This window comes from Neovison vison, chromosome 4, assembly GCF_020171115.1.
Source record: "Neovison vison isolate M4711 chromosome 4, ASM_NN_V1, whole genome shotgun sequence".
NCBI classification, from domain to species: Eukaryota; Metazoa; Chordata; class Mammalia; order Carnivora; family Mustelidae; genus Neogale; species Neogale vison.
Window position 1 is genome coordinate 142435791 of NC_058094.1, and position 22467 is coordinate 142458257.

The 22467-nt window shown below is 37.8% G+C and overlaps 1 protein-coding gene across 1 annotated transcript in view; it reads left to right on the top strand.

The window, feature by feature from the left end:
- Positions 1-618: 618 nt before the first annotated feature.
- The window catches only part of NAMPT (nicotinamide phosphoribosyltransferase), a 40035-nt gene continuing 18186 nt past the window's right edge, over positions 619-22467 (top strand). The window contains exons 1-4 of the mRNA XM_044245822.1: positions 619-928; positions 15869-16025; positions 17622-17725; positions 20047-20175. Coding sequence (XP_044101757.1) covers positions 872-928; positions 15869-16025; positions 17622-17725; positions 20047-20175 — 447 coding nt within the window. The 5' untranslated portion in view covers positions 619-871. The remainder of the gene's footprint in view (positions 929-15868; positions 16026-17621; positions 17726-20046; positions 20176-22467) is intronic.

The window sequence follows — 22467 nt, forward strand, 5'->3', positions numbered from 1 at the left end:
TGCAGACTATTTTCTGCGGAAAAAAGTCAAAACATCAAAGGATCCAAGAGCTCAGCAACACAGGCAGAGGAAAGCGGAGTCGATGCACAGCAAAGGGACCCCTCAGACCTTCCTCATCGCCGCTCTTCGGATTTTAAAGAGAGGCTTAGGAGGACCTAGAGGGACAAGAGGGATGCAGGCAAAAGGTTCGATCCCCAGTCCCAGCCGGAGACAAAGGTGAGTAACTGCGAGAGGGGGATGGGGAGACCCGCTTCACGGCCACCAGCCGGGTGGCGTGACTTCAGGAGGACTCAGAAAACGAGCCAGGACAGGGTAGGACAGGAAGGTGTCAGCCAGGCGGACGAACCCGCTAATCGCAGGAAGGGCGAGGCTGGGAATTCCCCCTCCCGCCGCTCTCCGTTACGCGGTGCCGGGAAATGAAATCAACGTAGGTACGCGGGTCCCACACCGGGACTGCCCGGAAGCCTTCGCTTTCCCGGAGCTGGCGTCCTGGAGAAAGAGCGCGTGCCTCACGTCCTCTCCCCCAGCCCCGCCCCCCCTCGCGCGCTGCGCACGCGCGGCCGCGCCCCGCCCCTCGCGTCCCCTCCGGGGTAAGGGGGCGGGGGTGGGGGCGGGGAGCCGAGGTGAGGAGTCGGTCGGAGTCCTGGGCTGAGAGCTCGAGAGCTACCGGCGCCACCACCCTCCGCCGCGTCACTGCTCCCGGGCCCGCCCTTCTGTGGCCCCTCCTCCCCACTCCTCTTCTCCCTCCTCTCCCCCGCCCCTCCGACCGAGCGGTGACTTAAGCAACGGAGCGCGGTGAAGCCCATTTTTCTCCTTCCTCGCCGCCGCGCCGGGCACCTCGCGGCGCGTGGCCCTCACACTCCCGCCCGAGATGAATGCTGCGGCAGACGCCGAGTTCAACATCCTCCTGGCCACCGACTCCTACAAGGTAGAGGTTCGGGGCGGGGGCAGGTGAAGGAGGAGAGGGCGCGTCCGGGACAAGCGCGGGGCTGTGGGGCGGGGGGCGCCGCTCTGGGGTCGTGGCGCTGCACGATCCCGAGGGAAAGAGCGGCCGGGCGGCGGCGGCGGCGGCGGCGGCGGCGGCGGGCTGAGGCAGGTGAAGCTGGCGCCGCAGTGGGGAGGAGGTGGATGGAGGAGGGATGGAGGGATGGACGGCAGGAGGCGGGGCTTTGGGGTGCGTGGTGTGGGGGGGCGCGGCGAGGGGCTGAGGCGGGCCGGAGACTGCGCCGCCCGCCCGCCGCAGGCGCGGGACGCGGGGCTCCGGGCTCCCGGCTCCCGGCTCGCGGTTGGAGAGGCCGTGACGGGGTCGGGGCCAGGGAGGCTTTGGCGTCCCCGGCCGAGCGCACGCCTTCCCCGGGAGCGCGGCCTTTTGGCCTTGGGCCGGGTCGGGCAGGGCCAGCCTGGCGAAAGGTCGCCGGAGGAGCGGGTCAGTTAGGTAACGGCCCCTGGGGCTCGGCCGTGCAGAAAAGGAATGAGGTTTGACTGAAGTGGGTTTTCCCCTAAAGGCTGAATCGAGTGCGCTCCCCCCTTGCTGGCCAGGTACGTCCCTCCCCGAGAAAGAGATGGGCGAGGACCTAGTAGGGTGCCGCAGCAGCCAGCCACGTTCTTCTGCCTGTGGCCGGGGTGTGGAGGACACTTATCTGCCCTCGGTAGACTGCTGGATTCCCCGGCCCACTCCGCTGGGCTCCGTTTCAAACTCCTTGGCTCCCGGTGATCACTCATACTCCTTATCCCTTGTTGTAGAGGCCGGTAGGCTGCCCTTATAACATTAGGGCCACTACAGGATTTCTGTGAAAAGGAAAGTGAAAACACGAGTTAAATGAATTGTAGTTTTAACCCTGGAGAACTCACAGAGAAATGACACATTTGTGTTAATAAGCTTATTGGACACTTGAGAGTATTGCTGCCGCGTTAGTTTTGTTTGAAACTCACACAAATTAGTAAAGGAAAGAATGATGAGAGGAAAATCTGGTAAATGTTCTTTCCCCTCGGTTCCAAATTACATGAAGTAAACTGAACTATACTTTGCTAAGCTTTGTGGGCCAGCACACTTAAAAGATGAAATGTCAGGCCAGACACCCCACTTGAACAAAATAAATTTTAGTATTTACTTAACATGGTGGTTTGGAATATGAAGGAAAGCATGATGCTCTCATATTGTTGGTTTTTGTTCAGAACTTTTGCTTTTTCTTTCCTTAAATATTTCCTTTAAAATTTTGGAGAATCCCATTTTGCTTACGTTCTGTTTTGTTCATTTCTTCCCAATCGCCTTAAGATTCTACTTAAGATAATTTAGATGGGTACTTTTTAAAAGTAGAGCCAAGTTTCTTTAACAACTAGTCTTTTAAATGGAATTTTAAAGTGGAAATCTACAGCATTGCAAGGAGATCAAAGTATTATCAAGTATGGTGTACATGACCTTAAAACTTTCTCTTGTCTTTTTCCTAGTGTTTTGAGTATCTTCAGTAATGATTTCACAATGGTCTCATTCATAGTTTTTTCTTAACTAAATTTCTTCCACCAGTTTTTTTGCTAATTAAATCTTTAAAATGATTTCCAAGTTTTCTTAATGTAGCAATTAATGATTTGGTTGGAAATGGGAAATGTAAACAAGTTGATTAGTCTTTTAAAAACAAAAGGAGTCCAAATTCCTTTAGTTTGCACTTCCTCTAGCAATTATACATAACAAATGTAAAATTGCCTTAACATCACTTTTCTGGGATGCTTTTAATTAGAAGAGTGAATTACCTTAAAGTTTTCTAATCTCCTAGCAGGGCATACGTAATGCACTGTTAGAATTTGCACCTATTTCATAAAGTGTATTCCTGCCCATTTTCGAATCAGACCAATATATTTTATGTTCCTCATGTGAAACCTTTTTATTTTCTTATATGTGGTTTTAAGTCTTTGGTTTAATTCTAGGTAGGTAACATACAGTGTAGATGTGTTGAGGGTGTACAATATAGTGATTCAACACTTCCATATCACCCAGTTCTAATCAGGACAAGTGCACTCCTTTATCCCCATCACATTTAACCCATCCCCTCACCCACCTCCTCTCTGGTAATCCTGTTCTCCATAATTAAGAGCCCGTTTCTTGGTTTATCTCTCTCTCTCTCTTTTTTCCCCTTTGCTCGTTTGTTTTGTTTCTTAAATTCCATGTATGAGTGAAATCATGTAGTATTTGTCTTTCTTTAACTGATGTGTTTTGCTTAGCATGATACTCTATAGCTCCATCCATGTCCTAGCAACTGGCAAGATTTCATTCTTTTTTATGGCTCAGTAATCCATTGTGTGTGTGTGTGTGTGTGTGTGTGTATACCACCCCTCTTTTCATCAATCCAGGGCACTTGGGCTGCTTCCATATCTTGGCTATTGTAAATAATACTCTAAACATAAGGGTGTATGTATCCCTTTGTATTAGTGTTTTGCATTTTGGGGGTAAGTATCCAGTAGTAAAAATTACTGGATTCTAGGGTAGTTGTATGTTTAACATTTTGAGGAATCTCCATACTGTTTTCCAGATGGGCTGCACCAGTTTGCATTCCCACCAACAGTGCAAGAGGGTTCCTTTTCCTCCACATCCTCGCCTACACCTGTTGTTTCTTGTGTTGTTGATTTTAGCCATTTTGATAGGTGTGAGGTGATATCTCATTATAGTTTTGATTTGCATTTCCCTGATGGTAAGTGATGTTGAGGTTCTTTTCATGTGTCTTTTGGCCATCTGTATGTCTTCATTGGAGAACTGTCTGTTCAGGTCTTCCATCCATTTTTGAAATTGGATGATTTGTTTTGTGGGTGTTGAGTTGTGTAAGTTCTTTATATAATTTGGATGTTGACCCTTTGTAGGACACATCATTTGCAAATGACATTCCCCCATTCAGTAGGCTATATTCTAGTTTTGTTGATTGTTTGCTGTGCAGAAGCTTTTTGAGATGTAGTCCCAATAGTTTATTTTTGCTTTTGTTTCCCTTGCCTCAGGAAACATACCTAGCAATATACCTAGCAACCAGAAGTTGCTTTGGTTGATGTCAAGAAGTTACTGCCCATGTTCTTTTCTAGGATTTTTATGGTTGTAGGTCTCACGTTTAGGTCGTTAGTCCATTTTGAATTATTTTTTTGTATGGTACAAGAAAGTGGTCCAGTTTCATTCTTGCGCGTAGCTGTCCATTTTTCCCAACACCATTTGTTAAAGAGACTTTCCCACTAGATATTTTTTCGTGTTTTGTCGAAGATTAATTGACCATGCAGTTACGGGTTTATTTCTAGGCTTTCTTTTCTGTTCCATTGATCTATGTATCTACTTTTTGCTAATACAATACTGTTTTGATTACTACAGCTTTGTAATATATCTTGAACTCCAGAATTGTGGTATCTCCAGCTTTGCTTTTCTGTTTCAAAATTGCTTTGGCTACTCAGGATCTTTTGTGGTTCCATACAAATTTTAGGATTGCTTGTTCTGCTTCTATGAAAAATACTGTTGGGATTTTTATTGAGATAGCATTAAATGTGTGAATTGCATTGGGTAGTATAGACATTTTAACAATATTTGTTCTTCCAATCCATGAGCATGGAATGTCTTTCCCTTTCTTTGTGTCCTCTTCAATTTCTTTCATCACCGTTTATAGTTCTTAGAGTATAAGTCTTTCACATCTTTGGTTAGATTTATTCCTAGGTATCTTATTATTTTGGGTGCAAATGTAAATGGGATTGTTTTAATTTCTCCTGCTGCTGCTTCAGTATTGGTGTATAGAAGTGCAAGATTTCTGTACATTGATTTTGTATCCTGCAACTTCACTGAATTCGTTTATCAGTTATAGTAGCTTTCTGGTAGAGTCTTTTGGGTTTTCTATATATGGTATCATTTATTTGCAAATAGTGAATGTTTGACTTTTTACCAATTTGGATGCCTTTTAATTCATTTTTCTGGTCTGACTTCTGTGGTGTGGATTTCCGGTAATACGTAATAAAAGTAGTGAGAGTGGATATCCTTGTCTTGTTCCAGACCTTAGGGGGAAAGCTCTCAGTTTTCCCCATTGAGGATGATATTCGCTGTGGGTTTTTCAGATATGGCCTTTATTATGTTGAGGTATGTTCCCCCTAAACCTGCTTTGTGGAGGGTTTTTATTATACACTGTACTTTGTCAAAATGCTTTTTATGCATCTGTTGAAATGACCATATGGTTCTTACCCTTTCTCTTATTGATGTGATGTATCACGTTGATTGATTTGCAAATATTCAACCACCCTGCAACCCAGCAATAATATCCACTTGATTGTGGTGAATAATTTTTTAATGTATTATTGGATTCGATTTGCTGGTATTTTGTTGAGATTTTTGTATCTGTATTCAACAGAGATATTGGCCTGTAGTTCTCTTTTTTAGTGGTGTGTTTATCTGGTTTTGGTATCAGAGTGATGCTGGACTCCTAGAATGAATCTGGAAGTTTTCCTTACTTTTTTACTTCTTTGGGATAGTTCGAGAAGAATAATACTAACTCTTCTTTAAATACTTGGTAGAATATTCCTGTAAACCCATCTGGTCCTGGACTTTTTATTTTTTAGGTTTTTTGTTTGTTTGTTTTGTTTTTTTTTTTTTACTGACTCAGTTTCTTTGCTAACAATCACTCTTTTCTAATTTTCTATTTCATCCTGTTTCAGTTTTGTAGTTTATATATTTCTAGAAATTTAGCCATTTCTTCTAGGTTGCAACCAGTTTGTTGGCATATAGGTTTTCATGATATTCTCTTATATGTATTTCTTTGGTATCGGTTGTTATTTCTCCTCTCTCATTTGTGATTTTGAGTCCTTTCTCTTTTTTTTCTTGAGTCTTGGCGGTTCATCAGTTTTGTTGAGTTCTTCAAAGAATCAACTCCTGGTTTCATTGCCCTATTCCATTATTTTTTAAATTTCTGTATCATTTATTTCTGCTGTAATCTGTATTATTTCCTTCCTTCTAATGTTTTTAGATTTTGTTTGTTGTTGTTTTTCCTAGCTCCTTTAGGTGTAAGATTAGGATGTTTATTTGAGATTTTTCTTGCTTTTTGAGATAATCTTATACTGCTACAAACTTGCTTCTTAGAATTGTTTTTGTTGCATCCCAAAGGTTTGCGACCATTGTGTTTTCATTTTATTTCCATGTACTTTTTAGTTTATTTTTTGATTTCCTGATTGATCCATCATTGTTGAGTAGCATGTTATTTAACTTCCATGTATTTGTAATCTTGCCAGATTTTTTCTTATGGTTGACTTCCAGTTTCATAGTGTTGCATTCAGAAAAGATGGCATGGTATGACTTCGACCTTGAATTTGTTGAGGCTTGTTCTGTGGCCTAATATGTATTCTGTTCTGGAGAATGTTCTGTGTGCAGTTGAAAAGAATATGTATTCTACTGTCTTAGCATGGAATGTTATGAATTTATCTGTTAAATCCATCTGTTCATTCAAAGCATTGTTTCCTTATTGCTTTTCTGTTTAGATGGTCAGTACATTGATGTATATAGGATGTTAAAGTTCCCTATTATTACTGTATTATTTTCCATTAGTTCCTTTATATTTGTTATTAACTTTGATGTATTTGGCATTCCTATGTTGGGTGCATAAATATTTACACTTGTTATGTCTTCTGGTTGGATTGTCCCCTTTATTATTATATAGTGGCTTTCTTTGTCTCTTGTTACAGTCTTTGTTTTAAAGTCTAATTTGTCCAATAAAAGTATTGCTACTCTGGCTTTCTTTTGACCTCCATTTGCATGATAGATGTTTCTCCATACCCTCACTTTCAATTTGCAAGTGTCTTTAGGTCTAAAAGGAGTCTCTTATAGGCAGGATGTAGATGGATCTAGCCCTTTTTTTTTTTAAATCCCTTCTGTCAGGTCATGCCTTTTGATTGGAGTGTTTAGTCCATTTACATTCAAAGTAATTATTGATAGATACATTTTATTTATTTTGGGGGGGGCGGTTGTTTCTGATGACTTTCTCTGATCTGTTCTTCTCTTTCTCCTTTATGGTCTGCTGGTTTTCTTTAGTGATATATTTGGATTTCTTTGTCTTTATTCTTTGCGTATTAGCAGTTTTATGTTTGTGCTTACTGTATCTCTTTGGCATTTAGCAGTCTATATTAAGTTGATGGCCACTTATTATTCTCTACCTTTATACTGTCACTTTTGGTCTGTCTGTTCCACTCAGAGATTCCCCTTTAATATTTCTTGCAGGGCTGGTCTAGTGATCATGAGCTCATTTAGTCGTTATCTGGGAAACTCTTTTTTTCTCTCTTTCTATTCTGAATGATGGCCTTGATGGATAGTTTTCTTAGCTGCAGATGTTTCCCATTCAGGCACTTTGAATATATCATGCTCTTCTGGCTTAGAAAATTGCTGCTGAATTATCTGCTGATAGCCTTATGGGGTTTCCCTTGTATGTGACTATATTTTGTCCTGCTGCTTTTAAAACAATTTATCACTATATTTTGCCAATTTAATTAGTATATGTCTTGCTGTGGATCTGCTTTTATTGTTTTTTGGGGTGGGGAGGGGTTGCTCCATTTCTCCTGGATCTGTATGTCTATTTTCTTCCCCAGTTTGAGGGAAATTTTCAGCTATTATTTCTTTAAATAAAATTTTTCCCCTTTTGCTGTCTCCTTCTGGGACTCCCAGAATACGAATGTTAATACATTTGATGGAGTCACTGAGTTCCTTATGTCCATTCTCATTTTGCATAATTATTTTTTCTCTCTTTTGTTCTTGATTACTTTCCATTACTCTGTCTTCTAGGTCATTAATTTGTTCCTCTGCTTCTTCCAGCGTGCTTTTCATTCCACTAAGCATGTTTCTTATTTTATTGAGCCCTTTATCTCTGCTATGTTATTCCTTATTTCTGTGTTAATGATCTCACTGATGCTTTCCACTCTTTTCTCAAGTCCAGTGAATGTTTTAATGATCACTACTTTAAATTATGTATCTGGCAGGTTACATATATCTGTCACTTAGATCTCTGCCCATGGCCTTGTCTTATTCTTTCATTTGGGTCAAGTTTGTCTGTCTTCTCATTTTTTTGTCTTAGTCTCTGTGCCTGCTTCTGTGTATTATTAGGAAAATCAGTTACATCTCCTGATCTTGAGGGAAATGAAGAGGTCCTGTAGTGTCATGCCATGTAGTATCCCCTGTTCCCCAGGGCCTGACACTTCTGGGAGTGTCTCCAGTGTGTGCTACATTTTGGGGGGCTCAATAAATAAAATAAGGGCTCAATAAACAAAATAAGCACACATTTAGGTGCTCAACTGTTATACCTGGCCACTTTATCCTTCAGGCCAGTCATCTGCAGAGGCTATCTTTGCTTGTTTCAGGCAATGTTTGATCCCTGGCTGAATGCAGCACGTTTTAACTAGGTGTGCTCTGTTCTGCTTGTGCAATGAAGCCTGTTGCCATTGTCACTGGAATTGGAATTGAAACCCTGCAAGTCTCCTGTCTCTGGAGGCACTGTGTGAGCAGGGGTTTGGGCTGGTCTGGATGAGGGGGCCCACAGTGCTAGGACTGAGGCATACATGACTGGGAGGGGGGCAAGCTCCACTCAATCATGGTGCATGGGGGTTGGTGGAAGGAAGTTAGGAAGGGAATGTGGATGCTGCCCTGGTTCCCGTAGGTGGTCCTGTGTTTGTGCTGGGGGCAGGGAGAGGGAAATGGCTTCTGCCAGTTCCTTTATTCCTAGAGGGATCTCATGCTGCCTCTCTGGGACATGCTCCAAGATGAGCAGATAACCTCTCCACTGTCTGCTTCAGGCTCTCTTCAGAGCACTGTTTCCGTGCTGTGTTCATGGGCTGGCTATTTGACTTGCCTTCTTTCTGAGAGCAGTGCAGTGTCCTCTGGGCTCTAAAAGCCAAGCCTGCTGACCTTTAAAACTCAGGGCTTTAAGCCCCGCTAGTTGAAAGAACTCACGAAATTTGGCTCCTCTTGCTTTCCAAGCCAGTCGCTATGGGTTCATATTTTGATGTGCTCCCCTATGCATCTCTAGCCTTTCTCTCTCCCTTCTCTCTTCCACTGCCTTGACCATGATCCATTTCTTCCAAACCTTATCTCCGTACTCCCTACCTTCTTTGATGTGGCGTGTTCTCTGCTTTTAATTGTAGAGTTTGTTCTGCCAGTTTTCAGGTCAATTTCTAGGGTATTTAGGGTGATTAGATAGTTATCTAGTTGTGGGATGAGGCAAGTCTTGTGTCCTCCTACTCTGCCACCATCTTCCAAGTTTGTCTAATATGAAACATTTTAAGATTTTCATCTTGGGGTGTCTGGGTGGCTCAGTCAGTTAAGCATCTGCCTTTGGCTCTGATCTCAGGGTCCTGGGGTTGAGCTTCATGTTGGGCTCCCTGCTCAGTGGGGAGCCCACTTCTCCATCTCCCTTTGCCCCTCCACACCCCTGCTTGTGTGCCTGCATGTGTGCACACACTCTCTCTCAAATAAATAAAATCATTTAAAAAAATTCTTTTAAAAAGGTTTTTTATCTTAGTAAGATTTTTCATTTTTCTTCCCCAAAAATTCCTCAAGAGGATTCAGTCAGGTTCATATGTTCTATTTCCATTTTTACCTTTTTATCTTCTTAGATGAAGAAAGAGACAAATTATAATCCTGAGGTTAGAAACAATGAAATTTTTATTTGGCAATTCCATGAGACTATTACATATTCTTATCAGTACTTACGAACTACTGGGCAGTTAATGTAAGTAGGGAACCTAGTGGTTTTAGATGTGTTGATGGAAGAGAGAATATTGTTGATTTCTTCTTGTAAAACTAAAGAAAGAATAGTTTGTTGTCTAAAGTCTACAGAAAGGTTTTTTGCAGGTAGTAGGGTAGTGTCCAAGCACATGAAAACATGGTTATATTGTTTTTACTTATATCCTCTCTGGGGGGTTCAAGACAATTCCGATCAAAGGAGGAAGGTGGAAAATATATATTCATTTCTGTAATCTCATACTATCTTAAATACATAATAAGGAACTGAGAAACAGGTTAATGTAGTTGTTTCTTCCATTTTCATCCTGGGCTCTTGTTTAATGATTTTCAAAATGGCATAAAGTAAAAGTATCAGCTGGGTTGTATTTATGTTGTGTATTGGGCTGCTTTAGCCATTGCAGTACTTAAAAAGCATTTGGAACTTTTTGTAAAGAAGAACAGTCAGATTTTTGTTTGGGTGCTCCCCACCCCTCACCCCACCCTCACCCCCGCCAACTGCCTGTCCCTGGAGTAGCCATTGATTAGTTTACAAATAACTGGCTCATTAAAAAGTGCATTTCTATTCCTTGTTCCATTCCCTTGCTTCTATGTAGATAATGTTAGTAACAAACTATAGGAGAGTATAGTTTAGTTTATTTCTGAACATTTTACCTATTAGCAGATTAAGATGGAAGATGCTGACAATTGAGTTGAAAAATTATATAGTGTATAGTAGTAATCTTTAAGCAATTTATACATCACCTATTGTTATGAATTGTGCTGTCCAGTTTGGGTTGCTTCTCAAAAGGTTATTTCTAAACTGGTTATCTGGAACTCAGCCCACTTTCATTAATTTATTTAATAAACATTGGAGATCTCCAAGGTATTGTAAAAGACAAGGCGTCTCTTAAAATCCAGGGTGAGTGGAAGTTGGTTTTAGAGAAGTTAAAGAAGATTGTATAATTTATGTATGGTGATTTGGCACCCAAGGTAGCTTGCTTTTTTTTTTTTTTTTAAGATTTTATTTATTTATTTGACACAGAAAGAGAGAGACATCACAAGTAGGCAGAGAGGCAGGCAGAGAGAGGGGGAAACAGGCTCCCTGCTGAGCAGAGAGCCCGATGTGGGCTCAATCCCAGGACCCTAAGATGGTGACCTGAGCTAAAGACTGAGGCTTTAACCCACTGAGCCACCCAGGCGCCCCCCAAGGTAGCTTTTTTTTTTTTTTTTAAGAGATTTTGCTGCCTCGTTAATAACAGATTAACAAATTTTAAAAGTTTGGGCTTTTTGGAAAAAGAGTTGGGGGCAGGTCTTACTGGCAAGTTAGTCCTGCCTGGAACCTTAGCTGCCCAGTGTCTGAGCTGTTCGTATTTTTCATCGTTGCTTCTTTTGCATTGCTTCTGACCAGACACTTCAGTTATTTCACAGTGACTCTCATAGCAGTCTGAGCATTGTGAGGAATGGAGTACTGTTGTAGTTTGTATGTCAGAGATTGTGTGTACATTTGTTCAATGCAATTTTCCAGTGAGTTTTATATTATAAATTATAGGAAAAGCTCAGGCAACAGAAATAAAATCCTATATGTAAACCACAAATACACTTGATAGGAAAATTAACTTAGGTCAGTAGTAATTATATAATATTTTGCAAAACAAAGATACCATAACCAGGTGTCCTCTGTCAGTTGACTACATCTTTTTCAAAGGTGTGGCAAAAAAAAAAAAAGTACAAACTATCAGGAACTCTGTGCTAAGAGGTTTATGATTATAGCTGATTTGGAAGACCCCAAAATATAATCCAAAAATCTTTAAGTCCTGCTTTTGAAGTTATTATTGCTTCAAAAGTCAAATAGCAAAAAATTATTTTCTGTGGCAATAGAAGTATTTCTAAGGCTTGAGATATCTTAAATAACGCTGAAAAGAATAAAGAATCAGTTTAATTTTTTGTTATTTCTAGCACATTAGCATTGACAAGGCAGAAAGTCTTGGCCATCGTAAGGCAGAATGGATCCTCTTCTGAGTGCCCTATTATATAGATAATATAACTTATTTGTGTCATTATATATATTTTCCCATGTGCTCTTATATACACATGGTACTGTTGAAATGTTGGCTAATGATCATTTCTTAGCTGTTAAAATTGTAACTGATAAAGTAGATTAGTAGTGGCTGTCTTTGGTGTCTTGTGATCCCATTGTGAGAGGAAACCTCTTGAAAAAATATCAGATCAACTTTATGAGAAATCTGGAGAAGCTCAGAAAAATCTTAAGAGTTTGCTCTTACAGAAAGATTCTATGCAACTTAAATATTTCTTCTATATCTCTTCATTTTTTCATTATTATTATTATTATTTTTAGTGGGGTGGGGAGAAGGGGAAAAGGGAGAGAGAGACTCTTGAGCAGGCTCTTTGCCCAGCACCAAGCCCGACACAGGGCCCAATCTCACAACCCTGAGGTTATAACCTGAGCTGAAATCAGGAGTCAGATGCTTAACTGACTGAGTCACCCAGGCACCCCTCATATTTCTCTTTAAATGTCATAATTGGGACAAGGATATTTAGCCTAGGGAGTGATTACAATCTTTAGCTTTTCATGAAGTAAATCAGTCACATGACTGTGAAATTAACTTCTATTTAAAGAGCTACTTTTTCCTGTGTGCCTGTGTTCTTTACTACTTATGTTTTTGTATACTGCTAGTGCTCTATTAGCTGTAGGAAAATCTTTCTAGTTTAGGAAACATTTTTAAAAATAAGGTTTGCTGAAGATATTATGAGAAGTTAGCTATTTTCATCTTATAAATAATGTTAAATTTATCGTAGAACCATTTTCTCTCTTGGTAGAAGTCAAGTAGTGCTTAAAAAAACAAATAAACCCAATATGATATAATAGCTCCCCTTTTGTAGTTCAATTTTGAAGACTATGAAACTTTGTTAGCATTACTTGATATATTTAAAACTGAGCTCTTGATTTCCTAGTCCATTCCTTCCACAGCCTTCCCTATCTCAGTAAATGACACCCATTATTCACCTAGTTGCTCAAGCCAAAAATGTAGGAAACATAAATTCCTCCCCCTTTTTATCTCCCAAATATAATCTATAAACATAATTCTCCTTTACCTCCAAATGAGCCACTTCTATCACCTAAGCTAGTCTTTAGCCTCTTATCTGATGGTCCTGCTTCCTCTTTGGTCACCCTGTAATCCATTCTTGACCTCACTGTCAAGTTGATCCTTATAAAATATGAATCAGGTCGTATTCATTCCCACTTAAAACATTCTATTGGCTGCCTACTGTACTTGATGTAATAGTCAAGCTCCTTGCTGTAGCGTACAAGCCTTACACAGTCTTGTCCCTGCATCTCTCTGTGACCTCACCATGTACTCCCTCCTCCTCCTCCCCACTCTCCATGTACCAACCACACATGTGTTCATCCCTTAAGTCAGTGTATTTCCTATTTTGTAGTTTAGGTCCTGTCACCTGTCACCATCTCAGAGAAGCCTTCCTGACCCCATCTTTACAGCAATCTATCAGACCCCCTCTAGCCCCTCATTTTCTTTTAATTTTTCAAACCTACATCTAGATCTGAAGTTATTTTGTTGACTTATATGTTTTTCTCTGACCTTCTAGCCCTTATTAGCCGTTTGAGAATTAAAAACCACCTTAGTCCATTTTATTTCTTCATCTTCAGTACCTGAAACAATGCCTGATACATAGTGGATACACAGTATATACTTCTGAATAAACTATTTACAAAATGGCAATTTAATGATTTGATTTTCTGCTGTATCATCTCATTTTCTAGTGACGGTTCCAAGTGGTTCTGAGAGAGCGGTTTAGCAGAAAGTAAAATGAAGAAAGTAAAATGCTAGTAAACCTGGCAAAACTTGGAACCATTATAAATCTTCTGTTGGCTATATTCTTAGAATAATATTTACTAAGAAGCTCTGTTTAAACATTTTTTCCCATTAAAACAATGGCATAAGCTAATATAAATAGATCCAAACATACTATTTGGCTCTTTACATATATTGGGTGTTCATTGGTAGGCGGTTAATTGCCTGAGAATTAGCTTCTAAAGTTAAATTCTAGAACAGTTCTCAAAAGTTCTCCAAAGAAGATTTTAGAAGTCACACTTAGTTTCTGATGAAGCAGCCTAGACAGTTCTGTGTTTTTAATGACATTTGTTTTCAGAGGAAGCATTCCAAATATTTATGTAGAGGTTTAAGTACATAGTTAAAGAACATGGCAGTAGTAAAGCTTTGAAATTCTAAACATACTCACTGTCCAAAACTGGAACTGGATTTGCATGATCAAAAAGTTTTAATATACTTTTAGGCCAAAATGGGGTTAAGTAATTTAGGAACATTTTCATTCAGCTTTTGACTGGTGATGAAAATAATTTATTTGCCTTCTAACACTTTTAAATCTGGTATAGAAAAAGTAAATTTATAAAATGCACCTTTCAGTATCTGAACTGCAAAAAGGTCAAACTACTGAGAGTCACAACTATGAATCTGACTTCTGTGAGCTTGCATAATGTGATCCAGACCTTTGGTTTTTACTTCATTGGAGTTGACTTTTCTTCTACCTCACTGCTCATTCCCACTAAAGGAGTTGGAGTCCCTTACATTGTAAACTGGACATTTTCATGTTTATATACATCTTGGATATATTTTTTTTAGGTGGTGTTAACCTTTTTCCAATCAGTTTCTTAAGTAGTTGAAGTAGTAGTGATTTATTACTAGGGTATCATTCAAATATTTGTATTTTGGTGAATTGGTTCATAGATTTAACTGCTCTGGGTTTTGTATTAGTTATTTCACTGAGCTACTACTTCAGCTTCCAGTAGTGTCAGTCTCTAGGTTCTGACATAAAAAACAAAAACAAAACCCAAGCCAGACCCTGGTCTATATCTCTAACTTTAAGATTCTTCATGCGGGTTGCCTTCAAGCAGCATAAGGGTGCTGTTTTCATAGAGTTCCAGGTTGCTTCTTTTGGAGAAGAAACATTTATTAAACATTTGTGATTTTTTTTTTTTATTCTATATAGAGTATATTTATTTTAGAATTTTTTATGCTAATCTACAAATACTTTTTAGGGTAAAGCCTAAATTTTACTTTAAGATTATGCATCCAAACAAGGAAAGCATTGGTTTCCCTAAACTTAGGGTCGGAGCTAAACAGGACGAACGGTTTATGTTCTTCACAGTGTAATCCATGGAACTTGCTCTGCAGTGACCATTACACCATTACGTGCTTGACTGCCCTGTACCTTAACCTTCGAGGCATTTTCATTCCTACTGTTTCAACAGAGCACATACACATTATACTTCCAGTTACTTTCTATTGGTAAAATGTTTTAACCACATTAAAATACAAGAAAACTCAAATTATAATGAACTCACTTTTTTCTTAAAACAAAGACATATTAACATAGTAACTTCAATCCAAATTCATGGAAAAGAAATAATACTTCATGTTTTTCAACTCCTAAGGATTCGATGTTACATTGGACAGGGATTTATTTCCCAATTCAGAGGAAATTTGAGAAAAAGTAATATTATAAACAGGACTTACTTATTTATTTCTTTAGTTAGTTAGTTGCTGCTGTTGTTACTTTCATCCAGGTTTTCATAGTGTTCGTATGAAGACTGGAAGGAGTCATTCTCACTGCCTCACTATTTACAAAGTAGAGTCATGGGGAATCATTGACTCTGACTGATCAAATGTAGCACATTTGGATAGTAGCAGTACCAAATGCTGCTTCCAGTTCATTTTTTATATCATGGGTATGCCCCACTCCAGGCAGCTACATTTCTCTATCCTGAAGAAAGACCATTCCCCAAGACCAAATGAGATACCTTTCTTCGAACTTTCATTTCAAGGGTCCATCCCATTAAAGGTCTCATACTTCTTTAAGTTCAGTTTATTTGTTTATAAAACTTAATGCTGTCCTCTGGTTTTCAAATTTAAGATAACTGAATGAACTACTAATAGTATCCTAATAAGTATGATGCTTCTTTCTGTATTCTTTACAGCTGGAAAAGAAGCTGATCAGTAGCAAATAAGAAGTGTAGTTTCTCTGGTTTTAGATAATTTCAAGCCTTTTCTGCCATGATTTATATTCTGTTCTGATGTTCTGTAATTCAAGTATTTCTCTTTCCTTTAGGTTACTCACTATAAACAGTACCCACCCAATACAAGCAAAGTTTATTCCTACTTTGAATGCCGTGAAAAGAAGACAGAAAACTCCAAAATAAAGAAGGTGAAATACGAGGAAACAGTATTTTATGGGTTGCAGTACATTCTTAATAAGTACTTAAAAGGTATTATTTTTCCTAGTACATTTAAAACACTGCTTTTATGTAACACTTCATAAATCTTCTCCTATATTGTTATATTCTGTGATTTCAAATAGTTAAATTTTGACATTTACTTAACTATTTTGACTGTTTCAGATGTTATTTTTGAATTGTAAAAAACTCTTAATTTGAATGCATTAAATCTTAAACTTTGGTGTATGGGCTTATTCTAAATATGAGAAAGAATTTCTGAAACTAATTCAGGAGTAAGTTTAGAAAAGTCAATAATTTTCTGAGGCTAACCTGGTATGTTTATAGATTTAAGTCATTAATTCACAGTAAAGGATTCATTATTCATCTAGAAATTCATTTTGAATTATGGTAGCAATTAGAATATTTTTGTCATAGTCTGTTTTATCTTAAAAGCCTATTTTTCAGAACTGCCTGCCACTATGGCCCGAGTTAAAATAGGTTTTAAAATGGAAAACCCCCAAAATAATTTCTGTGCTTTTGTATTTGAAAGTCCATCGCTTCTCGGCCTTGTGGCTAAGATCAAGTTTTGTATTTGAATGTCCAGTTTGTTTTATAATGGTATTTCTAGGGTGAAAAAAGTTCACAAAGGTTTTTATACATTTTGGAAAATTTCATGTCTGAAGCCTTTTCAAATGAAAATAATCTCAGAAATGAAAACAGATTAAGTTGAATTTTACAAAGATAATAATCTTTTCCCATAATCTTGGCAGTTTTAAGGTCAGATTTAAGTTCAGATGTGTTATACCATTGAAAACCAACTTGTATTATAGAGGGCACAGCTTGCATGGAGCACTGGGTGTGGTGAAAAAATAATGAATACTGTTTTTCTGAAAATAAATAAATTGGGAAAAAAAAAAAAAAAAAAAGAAAACCAACTTGAATATCCACAGTACTTTGCAGTAAGACTTACCAAGATATTTTAAATGAGTTTTCTAGTAACCTTATATAAAGTCCTAAAGATTGATGTCATACTTTAGTTCTATAGCTTAAAAACTTTATAGAATATTATTAATTACAGCTCAGATCTGTTAATTGCCTGTTATAGGCCAGCATTATGCCAAGTGCTTCATATGTCTTAACTCACTTAGTTCTCACAGTCATTCTATAAGTAGGTACTCTACTATTATCCTCATTTTACAGCTAAAGATAACTAAAAGTGTATTTGAGGAGCAAACACTCAGTCCTTGTGAAAATTATTGGATTATCAGCCCTGAAGACACCCTTTATGAATAAAGTGAAAAGGTTCACCTGGAAAATTATTTGTATCAAATTTGAAGATACATTACAGTGATAAATCATCTTAGAAGTTAACTTATTACTATTTATTTAAAAAAGTCCTTTTCGTGTAATGATTTCTTCTGCACATCTGCTTTTCAAATAAAAACTTATGTATGCTTAGAGTGAACAAGCAGAAGGGCAAATTCCTGTTCTGGCTGTGCGGTTGACTCTGGGTGATTATTTAACCTCTCAGTTCTTGGATTTTTAATCCAAAGAATGGTGAAATAGCTAGAGAGATTGATCATACAGCAACCCAGCAACTTATAGAATGCCTTTAGAAATGTAAAAAGGAGGAATTTGTCTTTTCAGGTAAAGTAGTGACCAAAGAGAAGATCCAAGAAGCCAAAGAAGTGTATAGAGAGCATTTCCAGGATGATGTCTTTAATGAAAAGGGATGGAACTACATTCTTGAGGTAAAAAAAATGTTGTGTTTTGCTCTACTTTGGTTTTACTTTTAGTTCAAAATTTCTTACAAAGGAATTTGAGTAAAAGACTGTAATTATAGCTTTTTTCCATCTGTGACCCTAATATAATTACTATTTTAGATATTCTTGGGAAAAGTTAAGGGTTACATTTAAATTTTTTTCTATAGCAGGTCTAAATATTGGTTATAATATAAATGAATTATAATTTAAATCACTAGCAGTTTTCAGAAAGGTGATTTGATCTTTTCTTTGAAGATGCGCTATGATTAAAAAGGGCATGGTTATTTGGCAGTTGTAAAATTTAGGTCTTTTTTCTTGGCTATACATTATTTAAGGGAATAGATGTGGTGAGACTATCACTATACAGTAATTCTAGGAAATTTCCCTGACTGAATCATTGGAATGGTTCCATGTCAGTCCATAAGGTTGATTTTTATTCTTTTTTGTCCTGTAATATTCATACCTAGCATGTTTGGATCAATTACCTAAACTTACTGAACATCCAAAGATCTGGGAATTGAGTTATGAGAGTTGACTGTCCTCTGGTGGTGGTCTTCACTACAAAGATGGATTGGGAATGGGATCTTCTGGTATCTTGCCATGTAAAGTGTTAATTTATGTCTTAAAAACAAATGTTTTTTCCATTGTAGACTATCAAACACAAAATAATTAGAAATACTTCAACTTTCAGGCTTATATTGTAATACTGAGTTTTACTAATTTTTACTTACGGGTCTTTGAAGAAGTCAAGTCAGCATTATGTGCTATACTTTCCCTGTATCTTAAGTAAGGTTAGTAAAATCTGTTGGCTAACCTACACTTACCTCATTTGGTTTGCTGGGAAGAGAACAGTGATAGATAGGTGGTAAGCTTATTAATATAATTCCCAGTAGCCAGGGTGATAAATCTTTTGATTTTTTTTTTAATATTTTATTTATTTATTTGACAGAGAGAGAGAGAGATCACAAGTAGGCAGAGGCAGGCAGAGAGAGAGGTGGAAGCAGGCTCCCTGCCGAGCAGAGAGTCTGATATGGGGCTCGATCCCAGGACTCTGGGATCATGACCTGAGCCAAAGGCAGAGGCTTTAACCCACTGAGCCACCCAGGCGCCCCAATCTTTTGATTTTATGGTCAGAGAATTTTAGGGATCTAATCTAGTCTCACCTAACCCTGTTTTAAGGATAGAGTCTGAGACCTAGAGATGTTAAATGACTTGCCCAAAGTCAGTATTTTTGAGTCCATGCTGCGGTTTCTAAGGCAATATTCTTTCTGCTATATCATAAGGTCTTCCGGTGCTTCTCATTAAACGGATTTTTCTTTTATCTAGTTAACCTGTCCCTGGGATTTCTGAAATAATTTGCCTTCCTAGCCAAAATTTAGCCACACCATTTACCTTTAAAAGAAAGGAGGCATAATTAAATACCCAATAACATACTCTGTAGCAAATGTGTTTCAGGCTAATTTTGCAGAGAACTGTTGCACTTGCATATTGATTCCCAAAGCTTTAGAAAGTATACTTAATGTTTGGTCTGTCTATTCCTAAAGTGGTTTCAGCCTACTACCAGAATAAAGAGAAAACCTATTTAAGATTCTTCTACTGGCAGGGGTTTCTCTCTCTTTTCTCTTTTTTTCTTTTTTTCTTTTTCTTTCTTTCTTTTTTCTTGTTTTGTTTTAAGATTTTACTTATTTATTTGAGAGCAAGAGACAAAGATAGTGAGAGAGAGCACAAGCAGGGAGGAGAGGGAGAAGCAAGCTCCCCGCCAAGCAGGGAATCAGATGTGGGACTCTTTCCCTGGACCCTGGGATCATGACTGGAGCCAGAAGGCAGACTTTTAGCCGACCTAGCCACCCAGGCGCCCTTTCTTTTCGTTTGTCGTCGTTTTATGTTGCTAATGGCAGTCCCTTATTTTGTCTTTTAACCTTTAGCTTTTCTTTTATGAAAACAACTAAGAAGAAAGATAGTATTCTTGGAATATCTTTAAAATATGTCAGAATAAACTTTTTTTGAAAGAATGAGAAACTTTTTGATCAGTTTGAGATTATCTTCTAGTGAGAAATATTTTTAGCAGAAGTACTCTGATAACATAAAGTTAAAAATTAGTATCAGTGCCTAAACTGTTAATAATTTTAGTTAATTTTATTTCAGGAAAATAATAATATTCTAGTTATATTACTCACAATATAGTAACATGTACAATTACAGTTTTTATGACAGTAAGTTTAGCTTCTGTAAAATATAAAGAACCTTATTAAAACAAGTAACTGGATGTCATCCATTGAATAAATAAATTCATTATTGTCTTTTACCAGAAATACGATGGGCATCTTCCAATAGAAATAAAAGCTGTTCCTGAGGGCTATGTCATTCCCCGAGGAAATGTTCTCTTCACAGTGGAAAACACAGACCCAGAGTGTTACTGGCTTACAAATTGGATTGAGGTGAATTGTTTTATTCTGATTACTGTTTAACATCAATTAAGGATGTAAAAACCATTCAACTGGCATTCTTGTTTTTAAATTGCTACTAATAGGGCAATCCTGTCGGGACCCCTCTAACTCTTGAGAGCTATTTCTGTATCTTCACTTAATACACTTTAGACACACACACACACAAATAAATTTTTAAAAAATTCAATTGCTGCTAATAAAGCTGTGTAATCTTCTACAATTGACTAAACCTTTCCAGGCCTCAGTTTTCTCATTTATAAAGTGACAGTTGGATTAAGTAATCTAAGTTTCCTTCCAGTGAAATCTAGTGTTCTGAGACTTTATCTAAGTGAAATTATTAAGAACTATTACTATTAAAGCTCAGTTGTCTTCTCTCTTGTTTGTTGCAATCCTAAATGTTTATTATCATAGAGAAAACCGAGGGAAGTAGCACAGGTTTATTTTTTAGTAACTTGGGATATTTTGTGGATATTCTGTTCTAATTATACTAAAGGAATTTTGTTCAGATTTTTAACAACAGCTTTCTTCATTATCTAATCAGTTTAGAGCCTGTGTTTTACCACCTGATATTTCTTTCTAAACAACACTCAAGACTTGCTAATCATTTTAATTTCTAAGCCCAAAAAGGAGGATACACTAGAGACTCTGAGGAAGGCTCTTTGTTTTTATTTCATCTGTACCTAAGTAGTCCTGTTTTCGCATGCTCATAGTTTTTTTAAAGATTTTATTTATTTATTTGACAGACAGAGATCACAAGTAGGCAGAGAGGCAGGTAGAGAGAGGAGGAAGGAGGCTCCGTGCTGAGCAGAGAGCCCGATGGCGGGGCTCGATCCCAGGACTCTGGGATCATGACCTGAACCGAAGGCAGAGGCTTTAACCCACTGAGCCACCCAGGCACCACTAGAACTAATTCTTTAACTTAGTATTTATTGGTTAAACTAATTTGTTGTTATATTGTAAAATCATACATTTGAGGTTATTTATAAGTACTGGAAAATTTAAAAAAATATAAGAGGTCCAAGAATATGTTTGACATACATTTTCGAAATTGACGGAAAATTTAAAACTCAAAATTAACTGGGCCCTTTATGGGACATCAACTTATAGTAGGCTAATAGGCCCAGGAAAAATGTCCAGTTGCCCAAAATAATGACTTAAAGTAGTTTACTGCAGTGTTTTAAAACTTTGAATTGACTGAATTCAAAGTAAAAGAAAACTTACTAGTTTTTATATAGTTGTGATAGTATTTTTACTGGGAAATACTAGACTTTAAGAGGATGGTATTATAAAAACACAAAAGGAATAGTTATCCAAAGTTACCTTCAGTGCCAGAATATCCCAAGCAGATAAATTTTATTTTGAAAATCATCATCTATGGGTAACTTTTTTCACTTTTATTTTCTGATTGAAGGTTTAGTCAATAAGTACTTGCCCTTGTGTCTAATTGAACGTCCATAAAGCAGATATTTATGGACATGGAGGACTAATTCTGAGCTCACCTTGCTTCATGTATGTTTTTATTTTCTTCAGAAAGTGACAAAAACACTAGCTTTAAAAACAACAACAAAAACCCTTTTGAAATAATCATTATTATTTTGGTGTATTTCACTAGACAACCATAAAGTTAAAAATGTTGTATTTAGACAACTTGTTATTTACAAACTTAAAGATGTTGTTCAGGCAATCCTTGATTTAAAACATTTTAAATAGCACTAAATAGTATTCCTTCCAGTGACCTTGCCCAGTGTATGTTCAGAGTTATTGCTAATCTTTGCTATTCACTGTATACTGATTTTTAAAACCCACTAAAATTATTGAATTACTTTATCAATATCAATAGTGGTGCTAGAAATTTGCAATCAGATTTCAAAACCTGTTTAGACGAGCCCAAGGGTTCTGTAAAGATGTCTCAGACTTACAAAGGGGCTGAGGATTGAACACATTGTGCTAAACGTAACCACCTCTTCCAACCAAAAAGCAAAACGAAACCTTTTTGCTGTTAAAAAGAATTATAAAATAGACAGTGACCACACAGTTTTATAGCATATGCAGAAATGTTTCATGTAGCTTTCTTAAAATGAGTTGATAAAAGTCAAGAACATAAAGCACAACTCAGTGAATAGAATTCTCTAGGGCTAAGCGAAAGCATCGCTGAACTAAATAACCTACTGGTAGTCATAATAGATCTGAGGAAAAATTAGATCCAGGACTATGTAGAGAAGTAAATGATTAACTTCTTTAGCCCCATACTGTTCAAAGTGTATTCCTATGCTGGTCCATAAA